Source organism: Linepithema humile, chromosome 6 (genome assembly GCF_040581485.1).
Source record: "Linepithema humile isolate Giens D197 chromosome 6, Lhum_UNIL_v1.0, whole genome shotgun sequence".
Classification (NCBI taxonomy): Eukaryota; Metazoa; Arthropoda; class Insecta; order Hymenoptera; family Formicidae; genus Linepithema; species Linepithema humile.
The window spans coordinates 2,546,247-2,568,313 of NC_090133.1; the positions used below are offsets into that span (position 1 = coordinate 2,546,247).

The 22,067-nt window shown below is 34.2% G+C and overlaps 7 protein-coding genes across 13 annotated transcripts; 4 read left to right on the top strand and 3 right to left on the bottom strand.

Moving 5' to 3' along the window:
- Window positions 1–532: 532 nt before the first annotated feature.
- On the top strand, window positions 533–7,032 carry Gpdh1 (Glycerol-3-phosphate dehydrogenase 1). Of its 2 annotated transcripts, none has more exons than XM_012360157.2 (8): window positions 533–690; window positions 1,232–1,409; window positions 3,472–3,612; window positions 3,780–3,921; window positions 4,375–4,487; window positions 4,730–4,960; window positions 5,191–5,390; window positions 6,586–7,032. In XM_012360157.2, the coding sequence occupies exons 1-8, from the start codon at window positions 656–658 to the stop codon at window positions 6,635–6,637; spliced, it is 1,092 nt and encodes a 363-aa protein (XP_012215580.1). In that variant the 5' UTR covers window positions 533–655; the 3' UTR covers window positions 6,638–7,032. The 2 variants fall into 2 exon arrangements, with proteins under 2 accessions (XP_012215580.1, XP_012215581.1); XM_012360158.2 differs by lacking the exon at window positions 533–690 and adding an exon at window positions 731–1,071.
- Window positions 7,033–7,169: 137 nt separating this feature from the next.
- LOC105667993 (glycerol-3-phosphate dehydrogenase [NAD(+)], cytoplasmic) lies at window positions 7,170–14,597 on the top strand. Of its 3 annotated transcripts, none has more exons than XM_012360160.2 (8): window positions 7,170–7,727; window positions 8,356–8,536; window positions 12,140–12,280; window positions 12,349–12,490; window positions 12,599–12,711; window positions 12,829–13,059; window positions 13,345–13,544; window positions 14,425–14,597. In XM_012360160.2, the coding sequence occupies exons 2-8, from the start codon at window positions 8,393–8,395 to the stop codon at window positions 14,450–14,452; spliced, it is 999 nt and encodes a 332-aa protein (XP_012215583.1). In that variant the 5' UTR covers window positions 7,170–7,727; window positions 8,356–8,392; the 3' UTR covers window positions 14,453–14,597. The 3 variants fall into 3 exon arrangements, with proteins under 3 accessions (XP_012215583.1, XP_012215582.1, XP_067214517.1); XM_012360159.2 differs by having other exon boundaries at window positions 7,170–7,571; XM_067358416.1 differs by having other exon boundaries at window positions 7,170–7,545.
- LOC105667996 (peroxiredoxin-6) lies at window positions 8,749–11,527 on the bottom strand. Its single transcript, XM_012360163.2, has 5 exons — window positions 11,321–11,527; window positions 9,716–9,872; window positions 9,330–9,547; window positions 9,146–9,221; window positions 8,749–9,039 (listed from the first exon to the last, which is right to left on the bottom strand). Exons 1-5 carry the CDS (start codon window positions 11,401–11,403, stop codon window positions 8,911–8,913), a joined length of 663 nt encoding a protein of 220 aa, XP_012215586.1. The 5' UTR covers window positions 11,404–11,527; the 3' UTR covers window positions 8,749–8,910.
- Window positions 14,514–15,901, bottom strand: LOC105667997 (complex III assembly factor LYRM7). Of its 2 annotated transcripts, XR_010891023.1 has the most exons (6): window positions 15,742–15,901; window positions 15,341–15,413; window positions 15,178–15,248; window positions 14,994–15,075; window positions 14,677–14,909; window positions 14,514–14,564 (listed from the first exon to the last, which is right to left on the bottom strand). XR_010891023.1 is itself a non-coding variant. In XM_012360164.2 (5 exons), exons 1-5 carry the CDS (start codon window positions 15,772–15,774, stop codon window positions 14,779–14,781), a joined length of 390 nt encoding a protein of 129 aa, XP_012215587.1. In that variant the 5' UTR covers window positions 15,775–15,901; the 3' UTR covers window positions 14,613–14,778. The 2 variants fall into 2 exon arrangements, 1 of the variants encoding a protein (XP_012215587.1); XM_012360164.2 differs by lacking the exon at window positions 14,514–14,564 and having other exon boundaries at window positions 14,613–14,909.
- Window positions 15,902–15,992: 91 nt separating this feature from the next.
- On the top strand, window positions 15,993–18,233 carry LOC105667994 (uncharacterized protein C7orf50 homolog). Of its 2 annotated transcripts, none has more exons than XM_012360162.2 (4): window positions 15,993–16,264; window positions 16,554–16,704; window positions 16,795–16,960; window positions 17,117–18,233. In XM_012360162.2, exons 1-4 carry the CDS (start codon window positions 16,150–16,152, stop codon window positions 17,399–17,401), a joined length of 717 nt encoding a protein of 238 aa, XP_012215585.1. In that variant the 5' UTR covers window positions 15,993–16,149; the 3' UTR covers window positions 17,402–18,233. The 2 variants fall into 2 exon arrangements, with proteins under 2 accessions (XP_012215585.1, XP_012215584.1); XM_012360161.2 differs by having other exon boundaries at window positions 15,994–16,264; window positions 16,792–16,960.
- An 80-nt stretch (window positions 18,234–18,313) lies between these two features.
- LOC105668004 (thioredoxin, mitochondrial) lies at window positions 18,314–19,887 on the bottom strand. Of its 2 annotated transcripts, none has more exons than XM_012360174.2 (4): window positions 19,733–19,887; window positions 19,091–19,299; window positions 18,795–18,918; window positions 18,314–18,582 (listed from the first exon to the last, which is right to left on the bottom strand). In XM_012360174.2, exons 2-4 carry the CDS (start codon window positions 19,261–19,263, stop codon window positions 18,469–18,471), a joined length of 411 nt encoding a protein of 136 aa, XP_012215597.1. In that variant the 5' UTR covers window positions 19,264–19,299; window positions 19,733–19,887; the 3' UTR covers window positions 18,314–18,468. The 2 variants fall into 2 exon arrangements, with proteins under 2 accessions (XP_012215597.1, XP_012215598.1); XM_012360175.2 differs by lacking the exon at window positions 19,733–19,887 and adding an exon at window positions 19,580–19,698.
- Window positions 19,888–19,946: 59 nt separating this feature from the next.
- Window positions 19,947–21,629, top strand: LOC105668002 (28 kDa heat- and acid-stable phosphoprotein). Its single transcript, XM_012360173.2, has 5 exons — window positions 19,947–20,105; window positions 20,245–20,342; window positions 20,417–20,548; window positions 20,759–20,892; window positions 21,225–21,629. Exons 1-5 carry the CDS (start codon window positions 20,096–20,098, stop codon window positions 21,439–21,441), a joined length of 591 nt encoding a protein of 196 aa, XP_012215596.1. The 5' UTR covers window positions 19,947–20,095; the 3' UTR covers window positions 21,442–21,629.
- The last annotated feature ends 438 nt before the right edge of the window (window positions 21,630–22,067 follow it).

Sequence of the window (22,067 nt, forward strand, 5' to 3'; positions counted from 1 at the left end):
CTCGCTCATTGTATTAAAACAAGACTCCGATATTGTTAAATTAAATTAATTAAACAAATTTACATAATGTATTATAAAAAGATTAAATAAAACTTATAAATCCATTTTATATAAAACTTCTAGCAAAATTCTTACGCTTAACAAGTACATCGAAACTTTGCTGGAAGTTTTATTTAGACTCGATTTATTAGCTATATTTAATTTTTATTTAAAATTGATCTTTTTAATATAAACATTATAATGTATGCATTGGAATTTTGTTGAAAGTTTTATTTTTAAAATCGTTTTGTTTAATTATTGTTCAAAATTGCATTGCTTGGAATAATACTCGAGCCGTTCTCGTAATTCTGTTTCGTAATATTCCAATTATGTGACAATAATACAAATTCTAATGATTTTCTTCTCTTGTCGTCCGAAGTTCAGTTGCTTTTGTTCAGTTACTTTTATCGGGCGCGCGCGCAGCTCTCTTCGCTTGATACGTTATCAACTGGTTTTGGATTGGTGTGCGATACGCAGGCGTCACTCGACCTTCGCCTCTAGCGCACTGCGCTCTTTTTTTCCAGTCGCTCCTCGGCGTCCAGACGTAGTGGGTTTGGCGCATCTTCAATCGCTCATTTATTCCTTCGTCGCATCGTACAGTGTCCTTGAGCGCACCATGGCATCTGTGTGTATTATCGGTTCCGGGAACTGGTGAGTTCCAGGAAAGGGCACGGGATCTTTTTTGAAGAATGTGGCGAACGAGAGCGGCAGCGATATTCAGAAGCGATGGAGATGGTGCGGGATCGATTAGCACGTGCCTGTCGCGCGCGCACATGCAGACGTTACGACGTACATTTGTTTACCGCGCGTGTGCTCCGATCTGCCGGAGCGATTCCGAGCTGACGAAGAGTTTTTGACTGGGAACATTAAGCGCGCTACACGACAGATAGTCGATGCCTCGTCGATTATTCGTTCCGATCGCAATTGATTATCGCGTTCAAACGAGAATTATTAATAACTGATTAAGAATTGAACAACGATTTTCTTTTGCCTGTAAATTTTGCTTGTGCAAATATTTAAGAAGATATCATGGTAAAGAATACATTTCTGTCTGTATGTATGTATATGTGTATGTGTGTGTGTGTGTGTGTCTGTCGCGGACGAAAATATGAGAAGCATATCAGCTCATCGCATATCTTATACGTATAATCTTACCTTAATTAAATACTAATTATGATTTACGATTTTGCAGGGGCTCGGCTATCGCGAAAATAGTCGGCGCGAATGCAAAACAGCAGAGCACCTTCGCCGATCGCGTTACTATGTACGTCTACGAGGAGATTATCAACGGGAGAAAGCTGACGGAGATTATCAACGAGACTCATGAAAACGTCAAGTATCTCCCAGGACATAAAATTCCCGAGAATGTGGTAAGCTTTAATTATTAATAGCTAACATATGTGAAGTGAAGTATTTTAAAGTTTTTAGCGCGTTGTCAATCTCTTTTTATCTTCTTCTTTTTCAAATTTTACTGAAATGCAGCGATAAAGATTTTCTTCTGTTTGCAATATTCTTGATTTCTATAATTTTGCATCTTCGACTGTTTTATAAAAATTCAGACACTTCAAATTTATTTGCATATGTTTTGTTATAAATTTTTTATCTTTATTTTTATTATATTTTTTATTATATTTCTCATTAATCTTTTGGTTATTATTCTAATTTGGAGTTTTTATTTTGTGTCTTCGAGTCGTAAAATTTTGAATACTAAAATCTGTTAACTGCTCAACGTCGCTATGAATCGTTATTCTCTCAAAACATCCGGTATTTTTTATTTCTGACGTGTCTAAAAAAAGAAGAGATAAATATAAACGCCCGGTTTCGATAATCACTATTGTATCCCGGATGCCGAAGTCATTCTTGATTGCCGATAATGAATAGGATCTCTGGAACTTTACTCGTTGAACTCTGACCACGATTAAAGTAGCCGTATTGATTCACTGACAGTCTCGGTATCGCGTTTCTTATTATCACGTACACATTCACGAATCTACATTATCCGTTTTTTTTTTTTACAGGCTTTATTTTCATTTTTAACGGGAATAAATAAACAGATGGATTAAATTATGCGTTTTATCGCGGAGCGTTCGATGAAACTGAAATATATCTTCCGCAAGAATACCGCGTCATGAAGAATCGCTGTGTGTGTGTATGCAAAACCGGCTAAGAATAACGCGTTTTCATGAAACATTCATTCTCTAGAGACGCGGTACTATAGACACCATTTAGATAAGCGAGAATGCATTAAAAAGGGCGGCGAAGTGCCGGCATAACATGTATTTTTATCTGGCTTGACCTCAGATAAGACGTCTCTATCTTTTTTTCAAATTTTATTGAAATGCAGTGATAAAGATTTTCTTCTGTTTACAACATTCTTGATTTCTGTCTGGCAGCATTTTTTTTCTCTTTTGTTAATTTGGAGCAGACTCGTGTAACTTATTTCACATTTGTTTAGAATAGATAAAATTATGATAATAAAATTTCCAAATCTAAGAATTTTAGACAAAGATAATGAAAGAAAAATAAGTTAATGATTTAGCTAGAAAGAAATCTAAATTTTTCTATCTGAAAACACTTTAATTATTTTTTTTTTTTTAATTGTCTGATGCTTAATTATATCATCTTTAATATCCCTTCTTTCGAAAGTTCTTGAATAAACGAGTACTTACAAAAATAACAAATCGGCTGTGGTAAACCGGTTTGTCATTAATTATTCATCGCTTTCACATTACACATTTCTAAGTAAGCATACCGTTTAAAGGTACAAAAATATGTTAGCTCCTTGTTTTCGCTCGGGCGGTGAAAACAGTTGAGTGATTTTAGAACAGCCTGTACACACACAATTGATTACGCGTGATAATCGTTAAAATATAAAAAAAGCACGAAGAAAACAAATATTGTTCTCGCAATTTTTTAACATTTCTTCGTATCGAGAGAGAGAAAGAGAGAGAATGATTTAATAGGAAAGCGATAGTTCAAGGTTGCGTTATTTTCCACTCATCACTCGTCACGATATAAATATTACGATATAAATAATAAATTACGATATAATGTAATTATTTTCACTGTCATCAAGCGCCATAATATCGAAAATATCTTGTGAGGAAATTGTGACACGTATGTGAACGAGGTGTCCTCAAATTATTTCTTTTCGATCGTAGATTCCGCCGTCGATTTGAAAACCTTGCTCTAATTAATAATTTTTGTATTTTTAAAATTCCAATACAAGAATAAATATTCAATTTTTTGTCTCGCTATATTAATTTTTTTTTATTTTTTTGCTTGTGATTTATCAAGCAGTTCTACATGCCGAGAAAAATTATCATCAGTCAGAACTCCAAAAGTGATTTTTTGTCGTCTTATCTTATTTGCATGGACAGTTTAATCAGTATATATCAGGATTACTTAAAGGTGATTAATTTGTTTCGAGAGGTCGCGGTTCCTGATGTGGTGGAGGCTGCGAAAGGCGCGGACATACTTATCTTCGTGGTTCCGCATCAATTCATTCGAAGGATATGCAGCACGTTACAAGGAAAAATCAAACCTACTGCGATTGGATTGTCTCTGATCAAGGTACATCTTAACTTTATTTAATTATACGCTCGTAATTGATTATCTTCCGTTTTTATAAGCGACCCGACAAACTTGCGCGAATCTCTAATATAAAACATGAGCTGTACAAAACAAATGTGGCACGTGTGATTCGATCCAAGTATACTTATTCCTAATATTTTTTCTAGGGCTTCGACAAGAAAGAAGGTGGCGGTATCGAGCTTATCTCTCATATCATATCAGAACAGCTAAAAATTCCAGTTTCGGTGTTGATGGGCGCCAATCTGGCTGCCGAGGTGGCTGACGAAATGTTCTGTGAGACCACCATTGGTAGGAAATTTAAAATTTTTAATCGAAATAATTCTAAACAGATTTTGCAAACTGCTACGCTTCGGCTGACTTTTAGTTTGACACGAAAAATTGGGGCCGAAATGTATTTTTGTAATTTTTGTATATAATTTATAATAATAGTTTTTTTGCGTTCCGACAATTGCGCTTCTTAATTGCAATATTTCATATAACTGTCAATGAGCGTGAAAGATATCACAATAGATATTTTTACTGCAACGATAAAATGATGACGATGCGATTCGCGATAATGCATCGTGCAAAATCGCATCACGAATGATGTAACTGCAAAAAGCGTTTTGCTAATCGACTATGAACTATTGATTCAGTTATGTATTTTTATTTTGCATAACGCTCTATTAGCATTTATGATTTATAGCATTCAAACACGATACGATGATTAATGAGATTCTCAATTTAAATTGACATTTGCAGGATGCAAGGACAAGATAAAAGCACCTGTACTTCGTGATTTAATTCAGACATCGTACTTCAGAGTAGTAGTCGTCGAGGACGTGGACTCTGTGGAATGTTGCGGAGCACTGAAGGTAAAATAAATATCTCTAATTATTATAATAAAATAATTAATTTAATTTAAATAATTAATTTAATTTAAATAATTAATTTAATTTAATCAATTAATTTATTTAATAATAAAATAATTTAATTATACAATTTATCATAATAAACTAGTTTGTTATAAAATAAACTGAAATAATTATTTCTGATTTTTATTTAAAGACGTCTTCTGTAACTTGTAAATTTTTAATAAGATTTATACGATTTTCAGAATATAGTTGCCTGCGGCGCTGGCTTTGTCGACGGGCTAGGTCTCGGTGATAATACGAAAGCTGCCGTGATCAGGCTGGGCCTCATGGAGATAATCAAGTTCGTCGACGTGTTCTTCCCAGGCGGGAAATTGGCGACTTTCTTCGAGAGCTGCGGAGTGGCCGATTTAATTACGACATGCTACGGTGGACGCAATAGAAAAGTCTCAGAGGCTTTCGTTAAGACCGGCAAGGTCAATAATATCTTTAGTAACAATTGTATTTTATTTCAATTAACGTATTTATATAATGCGATTCTTATTAGCATTAGCTTGCAAAATCAGATGTTTTTAAAATTAAACGTAGATAATGTTTTATTTTAGTTAATGTATTTATATATCTGATTCTTACTAACATTGACGAAATTAGATGTTTCTTTTTGTGTCTGAAAGAGAAAAAAAAATATTGCTTTAACCGTTTACAGTCGATCGAGACGCTAGAAAAGGAGATGCTGAACGGGCAGAAGCTGCAGGGCCCGTTCACTGCCGAAGAGGTCAACTACATGCTAAAATTGAAGAACATGGAGAACAGGTTCCCGCTGTTCACGGCAATTCATCGGATCTGCATCGGTGAACTAAAAGCGACGGATTTAATCGACTGCATACGCAGCCATCCGGAACACATGTAAGCTCACAATTGTCATCATAGCGTTAAAGGTGGTTTACTGACTTAAATATAGGGACAATTAGCTCGCGCGGAGAATTATGGATCCTTTATAATGCCGAGAATAATGATTTGACATTCAAAAGACCCCCAAGTCGAAAATTCCAAGAGCATAAATTGTTAACGATTTCAAATCCACCTTGCGATATTCTGTGATTGCAAATGAAACCGGTTCGAATTTCGTACGCTAAAACGTTCGCCGATAAGATAAGATAATAGAGATTCGGTAACATGTGGAATTAGTATTAATACCACAGGCAGATTCCGATTGCATACGATTATATTCTGATTATACAGTCTTGTGAATTGCGAATCTCGCTGCTCGAAATTTGCATGGATCTGCAATTTCGAGGATTGAACGTTCCAACGATTCCGAGCTGTCAGCAACAATAACACTTTCATTGTTATTTAAATTGAAAGATTTTCCAAGGCTCTACGAATGTAATGTTCCATGGATCCATAGTCTCGAGGATTTAATGTTGAATAGTTTAAAATTCTCTAGTTAAATGAAATTTCTGGGGAACCCTAACGCTAAATTACTTCAAATTTTACAATTTCAATCTTACGACTTCACAATCCATACGTTGGTTCCTTAAGGATCGAAGGATCTATAAATCCTAAATTGAAGAAAGTCGGACAATTTAGTGAAATGAAATTTTGTATCGCGTTGAGCGCGATGGATAAATGAATCGTTATACTTTACTATGGATATATACGTGCATATATATATTTTATCGAGGCAGAGAAAGACTTTATTCAATCGTTAATTTAAAACCGAGTAGACGAATTAGATCTATAGATCCCTGCTCGTCGATTGTTGTAATATGTTGCTGACGAGAACCAATTCCGTTATGTAAACCAAAAAGAGAAAGCAAATATAATTAATTGTTTGTTGACACAAAAAAAAAAAAGAAATAAAACTTAGCACTTCCGTCCCTCGTTTTCCTGGAATTTTCAAAGGCGATGGCTCTTTTCGATCCACGATCAAGCTCAAGAGACTTTAATCTTCTGACGAAATTACATACATTACTAAAACGTAAACGCTGGTCTCTTAATTAACTGCTGCGAAAACTAATTTGCGCGGGCCGACGATAAAAAAAAAAATCGGCGATTGTGTCGGCCTGAAAGGGTTAATTCGCATTCGCTCCGTATCTAGGGACGAAGACACCTCGCCGATGCCGCTCAAATCGCCCAAGTGCCGCCTTTGAAGATGCTCAGCGTCGATCATCGAGGGGAGACCGAAAACCAGCGCCGTAGATTGCCCGAAACTAGTGAACTAACGGTTCAGCGATTTGTCGAGTGCAGTCGAAGCATTTTAATCTTTCCTACGATATTACAACATTACGAATTGCGAATAGTTGGCAGAATTTTGAATATTGATACATAATACTGATTGTATTTCTTTGTGCAGCATCTGAAAAAAAGTGTCATTCAGCTTGAAAGATTGACCGTTCCGTCGTGAAGGAACGCTCCATTAAATAATAAGACAAACGAAACGAGCGAATTGGAACGAGTTTCTTCAAGGTGATCAGTGCACTGAAATGGTGTTCGATGCGACTGTGATAATTTATAAACCTATTATTAATCATTCAAAATTATCAAATGATTTGTCTCATTGCTCTCCCGATTCACTCTTCTATGCGAAGCTTCGCTTAAGGTTGCGGATTATGAAATTACAATTACCATTCGACATGTGATCGAAAACTGTTTTACAGAGAACCGAACAAACGCTCGAACGGTTTATACTTTGAAACACTTTCGAATTTCTTCGGTTCTTGACCTGCGCGCAGCGGGAGTGAATTTACTTTTATCGAATCCGCGAGTTGTCGCGACGCCGAAGGACACGTCGCAGGGTCAAGTTTGCATTCGTGACCTTAACGCGTTATCGCTAATTTCGTTGCAACGCCCCTCGAAGCATGCGCTCGGTCTCTCAATTGGCCTTCGTCCAGAGCTTGCGCGCAAGCCGCTAGAAAATAATTCACGATCGCCACAAAGGTCAGCGGGCTTTTAAGTCAGTTGGTCAGTCGGACTTGGCGATTGATCGACTGTCGATCGGCGATCTGTTGGGGAATAGAGATTAAAGAGACGAGACGGGATGCCGGACGCGAAAAAACGAGTATGCATCGTCGGCAGCGGCAATTGGTATATAATATTTTCTTCACTCCGAGAATAATTAATTAATAATTCATTCCGTACACGATCGTGTTTTCCCTTTCCCTTCCTTGTATTTGCTTATGTGTGCGTATTTATCGGTGTGTGAAACTTCATCTGAGAATGCGAGCTATATCGTTTCGCCAGGTAAGTTTACATAATCATGCTTGGCGTTGAGTAATTGCCGGGAAACGGATTCATAATGAAAGATGAGAAATAATTTTGACTAAAGTTGGATGCCAAAGAATTAATTAATGTTAACTTCATTCAATATTGCGTTATTATATATATACTCGATTAATATTTGACATAATATTATTCGCTGCATTGTAATAAAACCTTTGCGATATAAATTAATTAAATAAAGTGCCAAAGAATGAATATATTTCGAAATAAAGTTCAATTGCGAGATCAATAACGGCGTAAAGGCAAGATGCAGTTTTATTCAACCTAGTTTGCGCGTGCCGCAATGCAATTGTGTCGTCTGTTCACTTATTGTTCCAAAATTAACTCGTTGCATCGCACGCAATCCCGAGGACACATAAGCGAGCAGCTGTCGCACGTTTAATAAGTAAAGTTCGCGAGGAAAAATTTCAGATTTCATATCTTGATTGCAATCCGCAATTGCGTACAAAGTCTTTATCGAATCGTGTTCAATTAAGTTTTACTAATAAATGCATAATGACTGTTGCATTAACAAAATTGTGATTTGAGTTGAATAGCACATCGATTGAGATCTCTGCGATATGATATAATAATGCGGGAATCATTTCAGGGGCTCGGCGATCGCAAAGATCGTCGGGGCGAATACCATGAAGTACAATAACATATTCGAAACTCGAGTGACAATGTACGTTTACGAAGAGATCATTAACAACGAAAAGTTGACCAACATAATCAACACTCTTCACGAGAACGTTAAATATCTTCCTGGACACAAACTTCCTGAAAATGTGGTAAGTATATTAATCTTTTTGTTCCCTGTTGACGATTACACGCTCGGTATAAAATTTAACTCATTTTTCTTTTATATTTTTGTACTTAACAAAAACCTTTTATTCTTTTGCGAACGAAATTTCAATTACGAAATCGATGAAGTAACGCTGAAAGGCATGTGACTTGACAACTGGCGGTTTGAAAAGGGCTTTGATATTAAAATAACGAAAAATTGTGTCACATGCTGATTTTATTAGAGAAAATTTTATGAATACAATGTCCTTCAAGTCTCATATATACTTGCTTTTATGATATTAAATTAAAAGTATTGGCACGAAGATCAGAAGCAAGTAAAAATATTCAGCGTAATGTTAAGAGAACAACGTTCGATTGCTTAATAATCGGTGGTGGTGCGAACGTAGACTTTTCCGGATGGCATGGATACACGATCGACGCCGCCCGGGAAGAGTTGCGGGAGATCCTCCTCCTTCACCGTCGGCAGGATCATCACTTTCTCGCCAGGCTGCAATAATCAAATAAATTCGCATATAATTACATTAAATAAATATCTCTCGTCGTAATAAAGTAAATCAGATATCGATACGGTAAAGCAATGATGTAAAACGTACCACCCAATTGGCGGGAGTCGCCACTTCCGGTCTTCTGTCGACGAGTTGCAACGAATCGATCACACGCAATATCTCGCTAGAACGAAAATAATCAATCGATAAGAATACGAATTGAAACAATTCGTAGATGTAGATACAAGACTCGGATGGAAAACTATTAAACGCAAAAGCATAATCAACTCACTCGACGTTACGGCCAGTGGAAGTCGGATACTGCATGGAGAGTCGCAGACGATGATCCGGACTGATGACGTACAAGGCGCGAACAGTCTGCGCAGTTTCCGGATCGTCCTTGCTCTGCTCGTCGATCATGTCCAATTGCACGGCGAGCTTGCGATCGTGATCGGCGATGATGGGATAAGGGAAAGCGCCGGGAATATCCCTGCAATACGACTTAATGTCCTGCAACGGGAGAAATCGCGACAATTCCACAAAATCGGAAAACACAATGAAGAATTAAGGAATTCTACGCGGTGAATAAAAAATCGGTAAAGAAGATCAATAAGTAAAAATGTAACAAGCGAATGAAAAGGATTTCTTCCTCGAATTCAATTTACGAAGGACGCTCACGTTGACCCAGTCCACGTGGTCCTTGAGCTTGTCGACGGAATGAGCCAGCAGCTTGGTGTTGCGCTTTTCAAAGTACGGTTGATGCACCGCGATACGACCCAGTTCCGTGGTGCACACGGGGGTGAAGTCCGCGGGGTGCGAGAACAGAACCACCCATCTGTAAAAGAAAGTTCGTAGAATATTAACTTATCGAATATTAGATTGTGAATATTGAATATAAATTGCGAAGTCACACTGTCAATACTCGAGAATAGAGTGCAGACGATATAAAATTAAACTTCAATTGAAATTATGTAATATGTTACATGCTTTTTATTCTCGAAAACAGCTCTCAATATTAAATATATCTATTAGCCAGTGCATATCTCTCCGTTAACAAGTGTAATCGGTTGTTATGGCACTTTATCAGAATTACGATGATATAACAGCGCGAATAATCCGCCTGATGTACAATACTTTCAAGTGCGAAGCACTTATTATAGTCGAGTTCTCGTTTTGGCACTGTGCCAAGGATACACTTCACGTGTTGCGATATCCATTTATTTCAGCCTCACGGTCGTCCTTTAACTCCTCAATACAAATCACCAATCGGCTTATTTTTTTCAATTGCGCGCAATTTATGCGCTTCACATTTGCATTTCATTCCGCTCCCAACGAACTTGTTTATTTACTGCGTAATTTTGTGCAAGTAGATTCGTGAAGTTAATTGATTTAGAACAATTATATATTAAAAAAATAAAATAAAAGCATTATATGCAAAAAAGTAAAATTGATAATTATTTGTTCGTACAAAATTAATAATAATTTCTTTACAAGGGAAAAATAGAATGTAAAAAATAGTAAAATAATTTTATTACAATAAATAAGAAATAAATTTTGATTAATTTGATTTATATTGATTTATTTTATTTATTTATTTTGATTTATTGGTTTATATTGCAATGTCAAAAAAGTTAATTAAAGTTTTATAAAATTAATAACTTGCAAAATTTTCATTAATCATGCAAAAACTGGCATGGCATCAACAAGTTGTTATCTACAACAACTTGTCGGCGATTCTTGCTACAGTGGAGAGGATCTATTTTTAAACTGCATTTAGCAAATCACATATGTCAACGAATGCAAATTCAATCGTGTAAATAATCTGAATCCAACATAATAAATTTTGCAATCCCTCCGGATATATTCTGCTGATGGGAATTTATTTACGAAGATGATAAGATTTCACATGCACCGTGTATCCAATTAGTTTTTGTAACCGATAACGCGTATCTCACACACATTATCTCATATTTTTTAATATTATAAGCTGTTATGCTATATTTAACCTTGTAAACTTTTATCTTGAACTTGATTCAAATTCAATGATAAAAGTTTACAGAAAAATTTCATACTTCTATGTTGATTTTCAAGAATGAAGATGCTAAATATATGAATTAATCAGAATAAGCAGATAAAATAATTTTTTCTCGCAAATTATTACTTAATATCACATTATTTCAATATAATAATAAATTATAATGCTTAAAAGACGCACTATAATATATCATTAATTGATATATAAATATGAACGAAATATTATTATATATGATAAAAACAACTCACGAGTTGCCCTGCCATTCGTAAAACTCGATAGGGCCTTGCGTGCTGTCGACTTTGAAATTTGGTACGATGCTGTTAAGCCTCATTATTGCGTTGCCCTTGAATCAATGGAATTATTACTTGCACCACGACCGTCTGTCTCAATGGAATGCTTGTGATGCACTGATGACTCGATATGGGCGAGCTACGTTGTCTCTGGAAGCTCGTCCACACGCTTTATATATGGCACTCAGATCGCTTCAACAATATGATGCAAACGTTACATCGTCAGATATCGTATCTCATTCGATTTCATGATGATACCAGATGTTTGGATAACCAGATAGTAATTGTTTGATATCGCGATATTAATAAAATTGACTTCCATGTAGAACGGAAGCTGTAAACAGGAAACTTATTTCTTGAAAAATCGAAATGCACTTGAAGATGAGAGGCGAGCGCCACAGGCGTACATAACGCAATGATATTCGAGCTCGTGCAATCTTCAATTATGCGAGACTGGTCTTCATGATCTTCGCTTTTAATCAGGATCAGTCAAATTGACTAAAAGAGATTAGAGTCTCGTCATCTACTTGCCAAAATTATTTCGCAATTTTTCCAAATGTTTCTATACATTTCGCGCAGCACAGAATTCAATAAGATAATTCTGAATCACAACTTCCCATAAAAATGAATATTTGTATTTTTCTGCAAAAGAATTCCAAGTGCACGAAATAAAATAAAATTATTAAATTATTACGTTTTGAAAATTTAATGTTTTTACCTTTGATCAATCCTTCAAAACTTAAGCTTTCATCTGAAGCTTTCTGATTATTTTTCTAGGTCGCCGTGCCCGACGTTGTGGAAGCCGCAAAGGACGCAGATATTCTCATCTTCGTCTTGCCACATCAATTTATTCGCACGTTGTGCTCGACGTTGCTGGATAACATAAAACCAACTGCAGTCGGTCTCTCTCTCATTAAGGTACGTTTTAATTAACTCTTGCTTCCCGTTATAATTTATTTGGTTAAGTTGCTGAATTCAAATCGAAGGGTTTCGGCCGAGGCGAAGGAAACAGCATCGAGCTGATCTCCAAGATCATCGAGAAGAACTTGAGAATACAATGTAACGTTCTAATGGGCGCCAATCTCGCAAACGAGGTCGCCGAGGAGAAGTTTTGCGAAACCACAATCGGTAAGTATCTGCTTTTTTTTCGTCCTTATCTCGTCTTAAATTATATCATCCAAAATTCTTGCAAAATACGTCCTCCATAATACTACAACATTCGACTTGAAATTTCAGGTTGCAAGGATAAACGACTAGCGCCGGTGCTAAGGGACCTCATACAGACTTCAAACTTTCGAGTGGTCGTCGTGGAAGATTGTGAGACCGTAGAAGTTTGCGGGGCTCTGAAGGCAAGTAGTCGGTCCTCAAAGAAAGCCGAATTATCTTCTCAATTACTTCGGTTATTTTGTTTTCCTAATAAAATGTCTATGGCGTTTGTCGACTGACGCTCTTGCATCATCTTGCAGAATATTGTGGCGTGCGCAGCTGGTTTTGTGGATGGCCTCGGCTTGGGCGACAACACAAAAGCCGCGGTGATCCGATTAGGCTTGATGGAAATGGTCAAATTCGTCGACACTTTCTACAGCGGTTCGAAACTCTCCACGTTCTTCGAGAGCTGCGGCGTGGCAGATCTGATTACCACCTGCTACGGAGGAAGGAATCGCAGGGTCTGTGAGCAATTCGTCAAGACTGGTAAGGTGAGGATCTGGAAGCTCTGTAACGTTTCTTTATTCACGCGATTATAGGCTCATTTTAATTTGGAGCAGCTTCAACGGGAAATTTTTATTAAACAGTATTCAAAATTGAGCAAAAATCATTCATTAAAAATTGTAAAGTTTGAAAAATAATGCATCTCTTATTTTATATTGAAACGTGAAACGTGCTTTAACGTTCTTATTGGAAATTACTTGTGATTAATATTTTTTTCATAATCCATTTTTAAGCGATAACATGTTTGTAACATATTATTGAAAATATGACAGACTATTAAACAACTGGAGGACGAGTTGCTGTCTGGACAGAAGCTACAAGGACCGGCAACAGCAGATGAGGTCCACGACATGTTGAAGGCGCGGAATTTGATGGATAAATTTCCCTTGTTTACCGCAGTACATTGCATCTGCACCGATCAACTGCGACCGGCGGATCTCATCGACCAGATTCGCAGCCATCCCGAGCACGTGTAAGACTTCCACATCGCGATTATTACAGTTCATATTAGCACTTGAGACAATTTCTATATTCCAATGAATTCTGCTGAGTTTCTACTGATTTATATCTCTCATTTTAGATCTCCGATTTTCTAAAACGTTCTTTGTTATACAAAGATGAGTCAAAAATTTTCTGTCATTCTAAGAATTTAAATAATAGCTTATTTTTCTATATAATCTATAATTGTATAAGTTTCAACACACTTTTTCCAGTAGCGACAGCTTTTCAAATTCTAAAAAAAATTTTGATTAGGAAATTATCCAATTATGCATTGCAACTTTAAGCTCGTCATTAAAAAAAAAAGTGTCTTATCACATTCTCCAAACAGTCGAGACTTGATACCGTCAAATTATCGTGCTTTTAAATCATCAAAAAAATCTGAGAGAACGATAATTTGGACTGTATGAGAGAAATGCGGTAAAATACTTCTCTAACGAGCTTAAAACTTGCGGTGCTTAATGAATAATTTTCCAATCAAAAGATTTTGTTCAGAGGAAAATTACCGATCCACTATTTTTAAATTATTTTTTAATAACTTTATGGACAAATTTTAACTCGCCCTCATATAATTTGAACAAATTAGAGTACAAAAAATCCAAAAGATAGCAATTAGTTTCATATAATTAACTAATTAACGAAAAGATGCCATTTCTTTGAATTCATTCCCTTAGATTCGCCCCAAAGAACCTCTACATGTACTAAGTCCTTTTCCTCGCTATGTTTCCCATACATATTCTCCTTGTTCCTATCTGAATATTTAACCGAGACTTACATGAAAAAGGTGAGGTGCACATAGGTCACTATTATCAGCATTGTACAGAAACATATTTAGCAATCTGTGTATGTTCCAGAATGAGATTAGAGCAGGAAGGTGCATAGTTATCGTACGGGACACATGAATTGGACTAGAGACAGCCTGAAATACGGAGAAGAAAACAACTTAGACAGCAAAAACTTGTATATATTTTCAGCATCCATCGTAATTCTATTGCTGTAAATAAAGATTACTTTCATTATGGATGAAGATTGTGTTCTTCAATTAATGTGAAACGTACAATATATTTGTTACTTTTGTACACTTATAATACATCCTTATAACATACCTGTAATGCACAATATTTACAATTACCAATAATAATCAAACATTTACAACTTGTGACTAAACCATTCTTATTTAACTTCAGTTTTCATTCTCTAGAGATTGTCTATTCGGTGTCCTTCGACATGGGTTTCCTGCAGCTTGATTTTACTTGGTTTTTACATTCCTTGTCCAAATTATCATTCTGATCTTTATATGATACATTATCCACCAGAACATCCGGAGTGAGTTTTAATGCTAAAATGCATTTTGAATCATTTAATTTGCTAATTAAATAATACAGATCCTTGTTCTTAATGTTAATTCATAATTATTACCTACCTACTTTTCCAGGTGCAGTTTCAACCACCTGAATAACAGTTGTTCGCACCTCATGTTCGACTTCCAGTGCAAATTTATTCAACTGAAAGAATAATAACACAAATTCTTTTATTTAAATTTTATACTAGATTTAAATAATTTGCCTACTGCATGTATGTTATATATCAAAATTGAACTAATATACCTCTTCAATGGCCGCTGAGTTGGTGACATTTTTATATTTTCTATATTCTTCGTTTATTTTATTTCTTATCACTAAAGAACACATTAATATATTGTTCATTTAAATGACATCCATAGTTTATAGCTGCAGAGTTGTTGACATTATTGACAAAGCAGAAAGTTACCTTGCAATGCATGCTCATCACCCTCAAATGTCTTCAATCTTGTTCTATGGAGTTTCTTAAACACTCGCAACACCTGAAAACAATGTATTATTATGAAGATAAATAGACAAATAAAGAAGTTACAGTTTTATTACAATAAAATCTTAAGTACAATTTACTAAACATTAGTTCTTGTTAAAATTATTATTACTTCTATCTTATAATTTTTATATACATATCAATGAGTTCATATGATTTTAAATATCTTCTCTAATTTGTATCCATTTTTACACATTGTGATATCTGATTATCATTATTTACAGAATTTTTAGAAATGAAAGAGAGTAAAACATCAAAATATAAAAAAACTTTTAGAAATATAAAAAAAGTAAGAAAAGATTATTGCTTAATTATTAATTAACCTCTCTTCGAAGAGAGCCGCCCATCTCTACCATTTTTTCAATTATTATTTGTTACAATTAATAAAGTTATTTTTCTGTATTTATTTAGAAAATATTCCACCATTTATAATCGCTTATGACAAGAAGAATAAAATAGACATAGATTGGTGGGCAATAAAGTCCTAAATAAATATGCATAAAAAATATTTAGACCAATCACAAGTGCAGTTGCAATCAATGTAAATTCGACTTGAATCAGCTGTTAGGACGAATTGAGCCTAACCTAACATCACTCGTAGCGACGACAACCACATGGTGACGCGCGTGTTAAGTTAGTCACGCTTTGACCGCATGGCGTATTTTGAGTCAGTTTACTTTATATCAGATTTATCACAATAAATTGTACGATATGACTGATCACCTTCATTAATGCAAATTAAAGAGCATCGATTTATCATTCGCCACAAAATGGATGACGAAAATGCGGCGAAAATCGAACTTAGAAAATCGAGGAAACGAAATGGCGAAAGAGAGAAAATTGAAGGTGAGTTTTTGGTAGCTCAGACAAAAAATTTAAATGCTTTGTTTATCCGAACAGTTCGAACAATTCAAAGTGAAAGAAAATGAGCGTCGAGTCTTGGACATCTGAAATAATTTGAATGTAATCAGGTCGATTTGGAATATTTAAGTCTGAAGATTTGAGTTGTTTGGACAGTAATAAAAATCAGTAAAAGATATGAATTGGAAATTGAAAATGAACAGTTTTTTCGTTTTTCTTATGCGCGTGTGTGCTTATATACGTATATTAATTCTAAATAAAAAACCTTTGATAGATACAAATATGAATAATCATGTGAATAATCATCACAAAATGGACAAAATATTTCAAAATAATATTGTACAAAAGAAACAGACAGGAAAGAGAAAGAGAAAATCCATCGTACAAGAAACCGAGAGTTTATCAGAGAAACTGGAAGAAGCCAAGTAAGATTTTTCGAAGTTTTATCACTATACATAAAAAAATTCTTTTTTAAAATTTTATTTTAAATTTTATTATGCAATTTATTCTAGTAGTAATGTTACTATCGATGAGGATACTGCGAAAGATGCCAATGAAAAGACTTCAAAAAAACCATCCAAAAGGCAATTGAAGAAAGAAAAAGCTATCCAAAGAGAAGCTCAAAAGAAAGAGACTAATAAAATAAATGCCATGCAAAAGGCATTGAACTATGTATCCATGGTAAGTTTTTAACAAATTACTTAATATTAATCTCAATATTTAAAAGATTGGTTTAAAATGCAATACATTTCTAGCAGCATTTTTTTTGTATATATAAACATTTTAGACTTCATAGCAATTTATTCGTGTAAACATTTTTTAATTGTGTTTTTGCAGTGGAAACATTCCAGGAGTGAGTGGAAATTTGAGAAGCTTAGACAAATTTGGCTGATGGACAATTTGTTGGATGAGAACTCCATTTCGGATATAATCTTTCCTGTCGTTCTTGAATATTTTGAAGGTTGTAAAGGTATGGCACGGGAAGTATTATTACGAAAAGGAATGGAGGTCATAAGGAAAGCTGAGGAGGAAGAGAACGAGGAAAACAAAAACGAAATTATGGAATCAATTGCTTATAAAAGAGCGAGGCAACTTTTACAAACTTTACCAATTGATATGTAGTTTTAAGTTGTGAAGAATGAAAGACATTGAGGAGTAAATGCATGAGACTCGCGAATATCTGTGTGATAATGTGTGAAAAAATTGCTTTATTTGTAAGTTTCTTGTTATGAATATCATGATTCAACATGACTAATACTGATGAGAGACACCAATTTGCACAATTGAGACAAAATAAGTTGTTGCCTTTTGTTATGAATGCTCCATCGTGTTTTTTGTAAAATATTTTTGCGTTTAATCTAAAATCTTGAATAAATTCTTAACACTTTTATTCATATATAAAATATATAATTGTTAAAAAGGAAAAGTTAGTACTCTTTTACTGCTAAGAGAATATCTTGAATGATTTTTGGACAAGATTTGCAGGTGATAATCCTCAAGGAGTGCTAGCAGTGAACGAGTTAATTAAAAGTATAATACATAAAATGATAATTGTCCACCTAAAATATCTTGGAAGTGCGTTATTTGAAAAAATGTTTCAGACAAAAGTTGTTTGATTTCAAAAGTGCAATAAAACAGTAACTTGATCTGCCTTTGAGTGGCATCACCAAGGTAAGATCAAGGTTAACGTAATTTCTTTTAAATTAAAACCAACATTTGTCAAACATTTTTGAAATAATATGTATTTCTTCTGAGCATATGGGCATTTCAAATAGATCTTTATTATTTTGTACATAAAAATCATATTAAAAAAACATAAATTTTACCGTTTAAATGTTTGAAACTTTTTAATCTTATTTGATATTTTATACATAAAAATATTAATGTTAAACTAATAATCTTGTTTGATGATTTAAATTTATTGAATAAAAATGTTTATATTTAAAATGCATAATCTACAATGTCCTTTTCATTCCTTTATCATTTTAATGTGTTGACTGAGAAAAAATTGAGAGGAGAGAAATGAGGATACAATTTACTCAACAATTAAGAGGAATTTATCACATAGTTGCAATGGTAATTACATCTATAAATATAATACCATTTAAAATATGTAGAAATTTTCTGCAAAAAACTCAATAATTTACCACATCCACTAAAAGTAATATACACAATAATTTTTAGCTACACTATTCAGCATATTTATTAACAAATTGTCTGAGCTTGTCAGTATCTTGAAGACCGACTATTCTTTCCAGGACCTTCCCATCTTTCATGGCGATAAGTACAGGTACAGATCCCACCTATAATATAAAAGCATATTCTTTATAAAATATGCAATACATATATATTACATGTTTTTTAATAGCAAACTCGGCAAATTTTTATTGAGAAAAGACTCAACTTCAAATTGATCATGAAATAAGTTGTGCAAAATTTATCAATTTATGATGTTGAAGTAAATCTTTCCAAAAATCAGACAATTGTTACATTGGCACTGTGCAAAGAAACTTACACTATAATCAAGAGCGAGATCTGTGTTCTCATCAATATCAACTTTAGCCAACAGTATCTTCCCTTGCTTCTCGGCAACAACTGTTTCTATTCTCGGAGTCAACATGCGGCATGGATTGCACCATCTGGAACAATAATGCATATTATAATTTAATTAAGTATTGAAAACTTGATTATTATATCTGCTTATTATAGATAGAACAGCAAGAAAGATTTAATTTATATGTACAATATAGCTATAAAAAACCAAATTTCTTATAGTATGAAAAATACAAATTATAATTGTGTGACACATACGTGGCAAAAAAGTCTATAATGACAGGTACTTTAGAATTCTTCACACGTTCGTCGAAATCTTTTGGATCTTGAACCTTAAAGGTAGCAGACACTACTTGCTCCTGTGCAGGTACTGTAGTATACAGCCTACTACCTATAATACTACGAATAGTCTTAACTCCAACACGCTGCATTCTTAGCTCGCTGGTTGTCGCTGGTTCTGTTATTAACTGAAATGTATAATTACTGAATCACATATCACATATAAAATAAGCCAAATTTGATACATCAAAATGCTCAGTGTAAATAGATTGCTCTTACTAATTCCACTAATAATTCTATTAATAATAAAAAAGTAGCTTGCAACAAGATTTAAAAAGTTATCATCTTAAGCAGATTATAATTAAACTAAAAAATAGTTTTCATTAAAAGCAAATGTATTTATTATTCTTTTATTATTAAGAAAATCTTATTGACATTAATACTATCAGACATTTTTTTGTCGGCCACCTTGTATATAACTAATCGACAAAAAACAATGCGCAATGCATCTATAATCTCAATTTTTACGTGTCAATGTCATTCGACAGATGTTTGACATATTAAATTGGCATATTAATTTGCAAATATGTTTGTTATTTTGTTTCTTTATTATTTTCTCACTTTTTTTATTGCCAAAAGCGAATTTGTCACACGTTACAAACTTTATCGCAATCAATCGCAATATTTTTTAACACTTGTATCAGAACCATAGACTCACAGTACATAGTAAGCGCAACTCTTTTTCAAACAGTCCGAAACGAAATGCGCAGTCAGATGGCATTGCTGGACAAGTCACATATTTCGCATATCTGCATTCCGTTGTGGACTAGACAAGATGGAAAAAATTGCGCTGGAGTTGCACTACTATTGCACACTGCACACGTTGTGCCATAACATCCTGTTCAATCCTGTGCTAGGAGCAAATTATCGGAGCAAATTATCTCGTGTATTTTAATTGTTGCGATTTTCGTACTTTAAATAACAATGCCGCGTGGTGAGTACATCTATCCATCTATACTTGTTTTTTTGCGCTCTCCTGAAAAGAGGAACTTTTCTTCCTCACTTTTTTTCTTAGGAAAGACGCAATTTCCGCACTATCCATTATTGTCATGATTGTTTTGTTTGTCGTACAGGAAAGTATGTAAATCACAAGGGCAGAAATCGGCACTTTACTAATCCTGAGGAACTGGAAGAGCAACGGCGCCAAGAGGAGAAAAAGCAACAGTGGAGAGTCAGTTATTTTAGGTTAACTGTCAGACATCGCTATTTAAGTACTCTTGTTAAACGAGAAGATTTATTTTACAGAAAAACAAAGGACAGGGTAGTTCCAGCGAAGAAGAGGACGATGAGGAGCCCAAAGCGAGTGGAGCTAATAGGTCAAAGAATTTAAGTGGCACAGATAGCGAGAGTGAATCGGAGTCTGATTCGGAATCTGAGGTATTGCAATCATTTGACCTAAATAAACTAATTTAATATTATTATATTTGACAAGTTTTATGCAAACTGTGTATTTAGAAAATTACTAAAGTTTTTGATAAATAAAATAAATAATAATAGATAAATAGATAAAATAAATAGTGTAACTTATAGATATTTTAATTCAAACACATCTTATTCCTCATTCTTTTATTATTTCTTTCTTTACAGGCAGGAAAGGCAAAAGGTGTAGAGAATCTAATACAAGTAGAAAATCCAAATAGAATACAAAGGAAAACGAAGAAACTTTCTCAATTGAATCAAGCGTTAGACACTTCAAAACCAGAACTCTCACGAAGAGAACGGTATGTGTGCCAAAAAATTACAAAAATTGATTATTCTTTTATGTTTTTTTTCCTTTTTTTTAATTGCATGATTATAATTTTAAGTAAGTGTTATGCTTGGAAATACAAGGACAGTCCAGATAGATAAGAATATAAATATAATAACAATTTTACATAAATGTTATTAAAAAGTTGAATAGAATTTTAAAAAAACATCAAAAGTGTTTTTACTCGATTTTATAATATATATATATATTTTTTTTTGTATTTGTATCTTTATTCCCTGTAGTATACTCGTACATCGTTTAAGATCACATCTCATTCTTGTTATTAATATAGAATTTATGTTTCAGGGAACAATTGGAAAAACAAAGAGCTTATGCAAATTATCAAAAATTGCATGCCGCTGGTAAAACGGAAGAAGCTCGAGCAGATCTAGCACGATTAGCTATAATTAAGCAGCAACGAGAGGAAGCAGCTAAGCGGCGTGAAGAGGAGAAGAAGCAAAAGGAAATGGCCCAACAGAAGAAAACTGAGCTAACACAGAAGGCGCTTGGGAAAAAGTCGTAGGACAACGGCTGCTGATTATAATTCATCATTGTAATATTAATATTCCGACCTCTGCTCCGATTTTCAACTAATCACGAGAATTTGACGAAGCAATCGGTATATTTGCTATACACCTTTTATGATATGTTAATGTCATTGTTTATATAAATATAATTACATTAAATCCATTCTAATATTTCTAATATTAATCATTTTTGTTGTTTTATATATTTGCGCCGAAACTAATTAAAATGTATGTCTTAAATTAGAAAGAAGGTTCCTCTTCCTGTAGATTGCTCTTATATTGCTCTTTAATATATGATAAAGATTTATCCAGATAAACTTGCATAACCCTATAATGTAGTACATAAAGAAATCGACCAATCACGCATTTAATGAGGTTATGCAAGTTTGTTGAATGTACCTTAATTGCATGTGATCGGCGTATACTTCCAAATAGATTCCAGTATTTTTCCAATGCTTCTTATTTTTGTATAATTTTTTGCGAGCGTAAATCTTTTTTACATTATTATTAGAATTCATAGTTTTTTATCTTGTTTAGAAGAGAAATCCATCTTTGGACAGATGATAAACACGCCCGCCAAGTGAGACCTTTTTTCACTCGAACTAGATTTTGGTTCACTGCG

Coding starts and splice junctions, on each gene's coding strand:
- LOC105667994 (XM_012360161.2), top strand. CDS start 16,150: ATGCAAATTAAAGAGCATCGATTTATCATTCGCCACAAAATGGATGAC. Junction 16,265..16,553: donor CGAAAGAGAGAAAATTGAAG/GTGAGTTTTTGG, acceptor AACCTTTGATAG/ATACAAATATGAATAATCAT. Junction 16,705..16,791: donor GAGAAACTGGAAGAAGCCAA/GTAAGATTTTTC, acceptor AATTTATTCTAG/TAGTAATGTTACTATCGATG.
- LOC105667996 (XM_012360163.2), bottom strand. CDS start 11,403: ATGAGGCTTAACAGCATCGTACCAAATTTCAAAGTCGACAGCACGCAA. Junction 9,873..11,320: donor TACGAATGGCAGGGCAACTC/GTGAGTTGTTTT, acceptor TTTCTTTTACAG/ATGGGTGGTTCTGTTCTCGC. Junction 9,040..9,145: donor CGACTCCCGCCAATTGGGTG/GTACGTTTTACA, acceptor TGATTATTGCAG/CCTGGCGAGAAAGTGATGAT.
- LOC105667997 (XM_012360164.2), bottom strand. CDS start 15,774: ATGGTAGAGATGGGCGGCTCTCTTCGAAGAGAG. Junction 15,076..15,177: donor ACTCAGCGGCCATTGAAGAG/GTATATTAGTTC, acceptor TTATTCTTTCAG/TTGAATAAATTTGCACTGGA. Junction 14,910..14,993: donor AACTGCACCTGGAAAAGTAG/GTAGGTAATAAT, acceptor AATGCATTTTAG/CATTAAAACTCACTCCGGAT.
- Gpdh1 (XM_012360157.2), top strand. CDS start 656: ATGGCATCTGTGTGTATTATCGGTTCCGGGAACTG. Junction 691..1,231: donor ATTATCGGTTCCGGGAACTG/GTGAGTTCCAGG, acceptor ACGATTTTGCAG/GGGCTCGGCTATCGCGAAAA. Junction 1,410..3,471: donor ATAAAATTCCCGAGAATGTG/GTAAGCTTTAAT, acceptor TTGTTTCGAGAG/GTCGCGGTTCCTGATGTGGT.
- LOC105667993 (XM_012360159.2), top strand. CDS start 7,525: ATGCCGGACGCGAAAAAACGAGTATGCATCGTCGGCAGCGGCAATTG. Junction 12,491..12,598: donor GTTTTGCGAAACCACAATCG/GTAAGTATCTGC, acceptor TTGAAATTTCAG/GTTGCAAGGATAAACGACTA. Junction 13,060..13,344: donor AATTCGTCAAGACTGGTAAG/GTGAGGATCTGG, acceptor AAAATATGACAG/ACTATTAAACAACTGGAGGA.
- LOC105668002 (XM_012360173.2), top strand. Junction 20,343..20,416: donor AGAAAAAGCAACAGTGGAGA/GTCAGTTATTTT, acceptor TTTATTTTACAG/AAAAACAAAGGACAGGGTAG. Junction 20,893..21,224: donor GAACTCTCACGAAGAGAACG/GTATGTGTGCCA, acceptor TTTATGTTTCAG/GGAACAATTGGAAAAACAAA.
- LOC105668004 (XM_012360174.2), bottom strand. CDS start 19,263: ATGCAGCGTGTTGGAGTTAAGACTATTCGTAGTATTATAGGTAGTAGG. Junction 18,919..19,090: donor ATTATAGACTTTTTTGCCAC/GTATGTGTCACA, acceptor TTATTGTTCCAG/ATGGTGCAATCCATGCCGCA. Junction 18,583..18,794: donor ATCTCGCTCTTGATTATAGT/GTAAGTTTCTTT, acceptor TTTATATTATAG/GTGGGATCTGTACCTGTACT.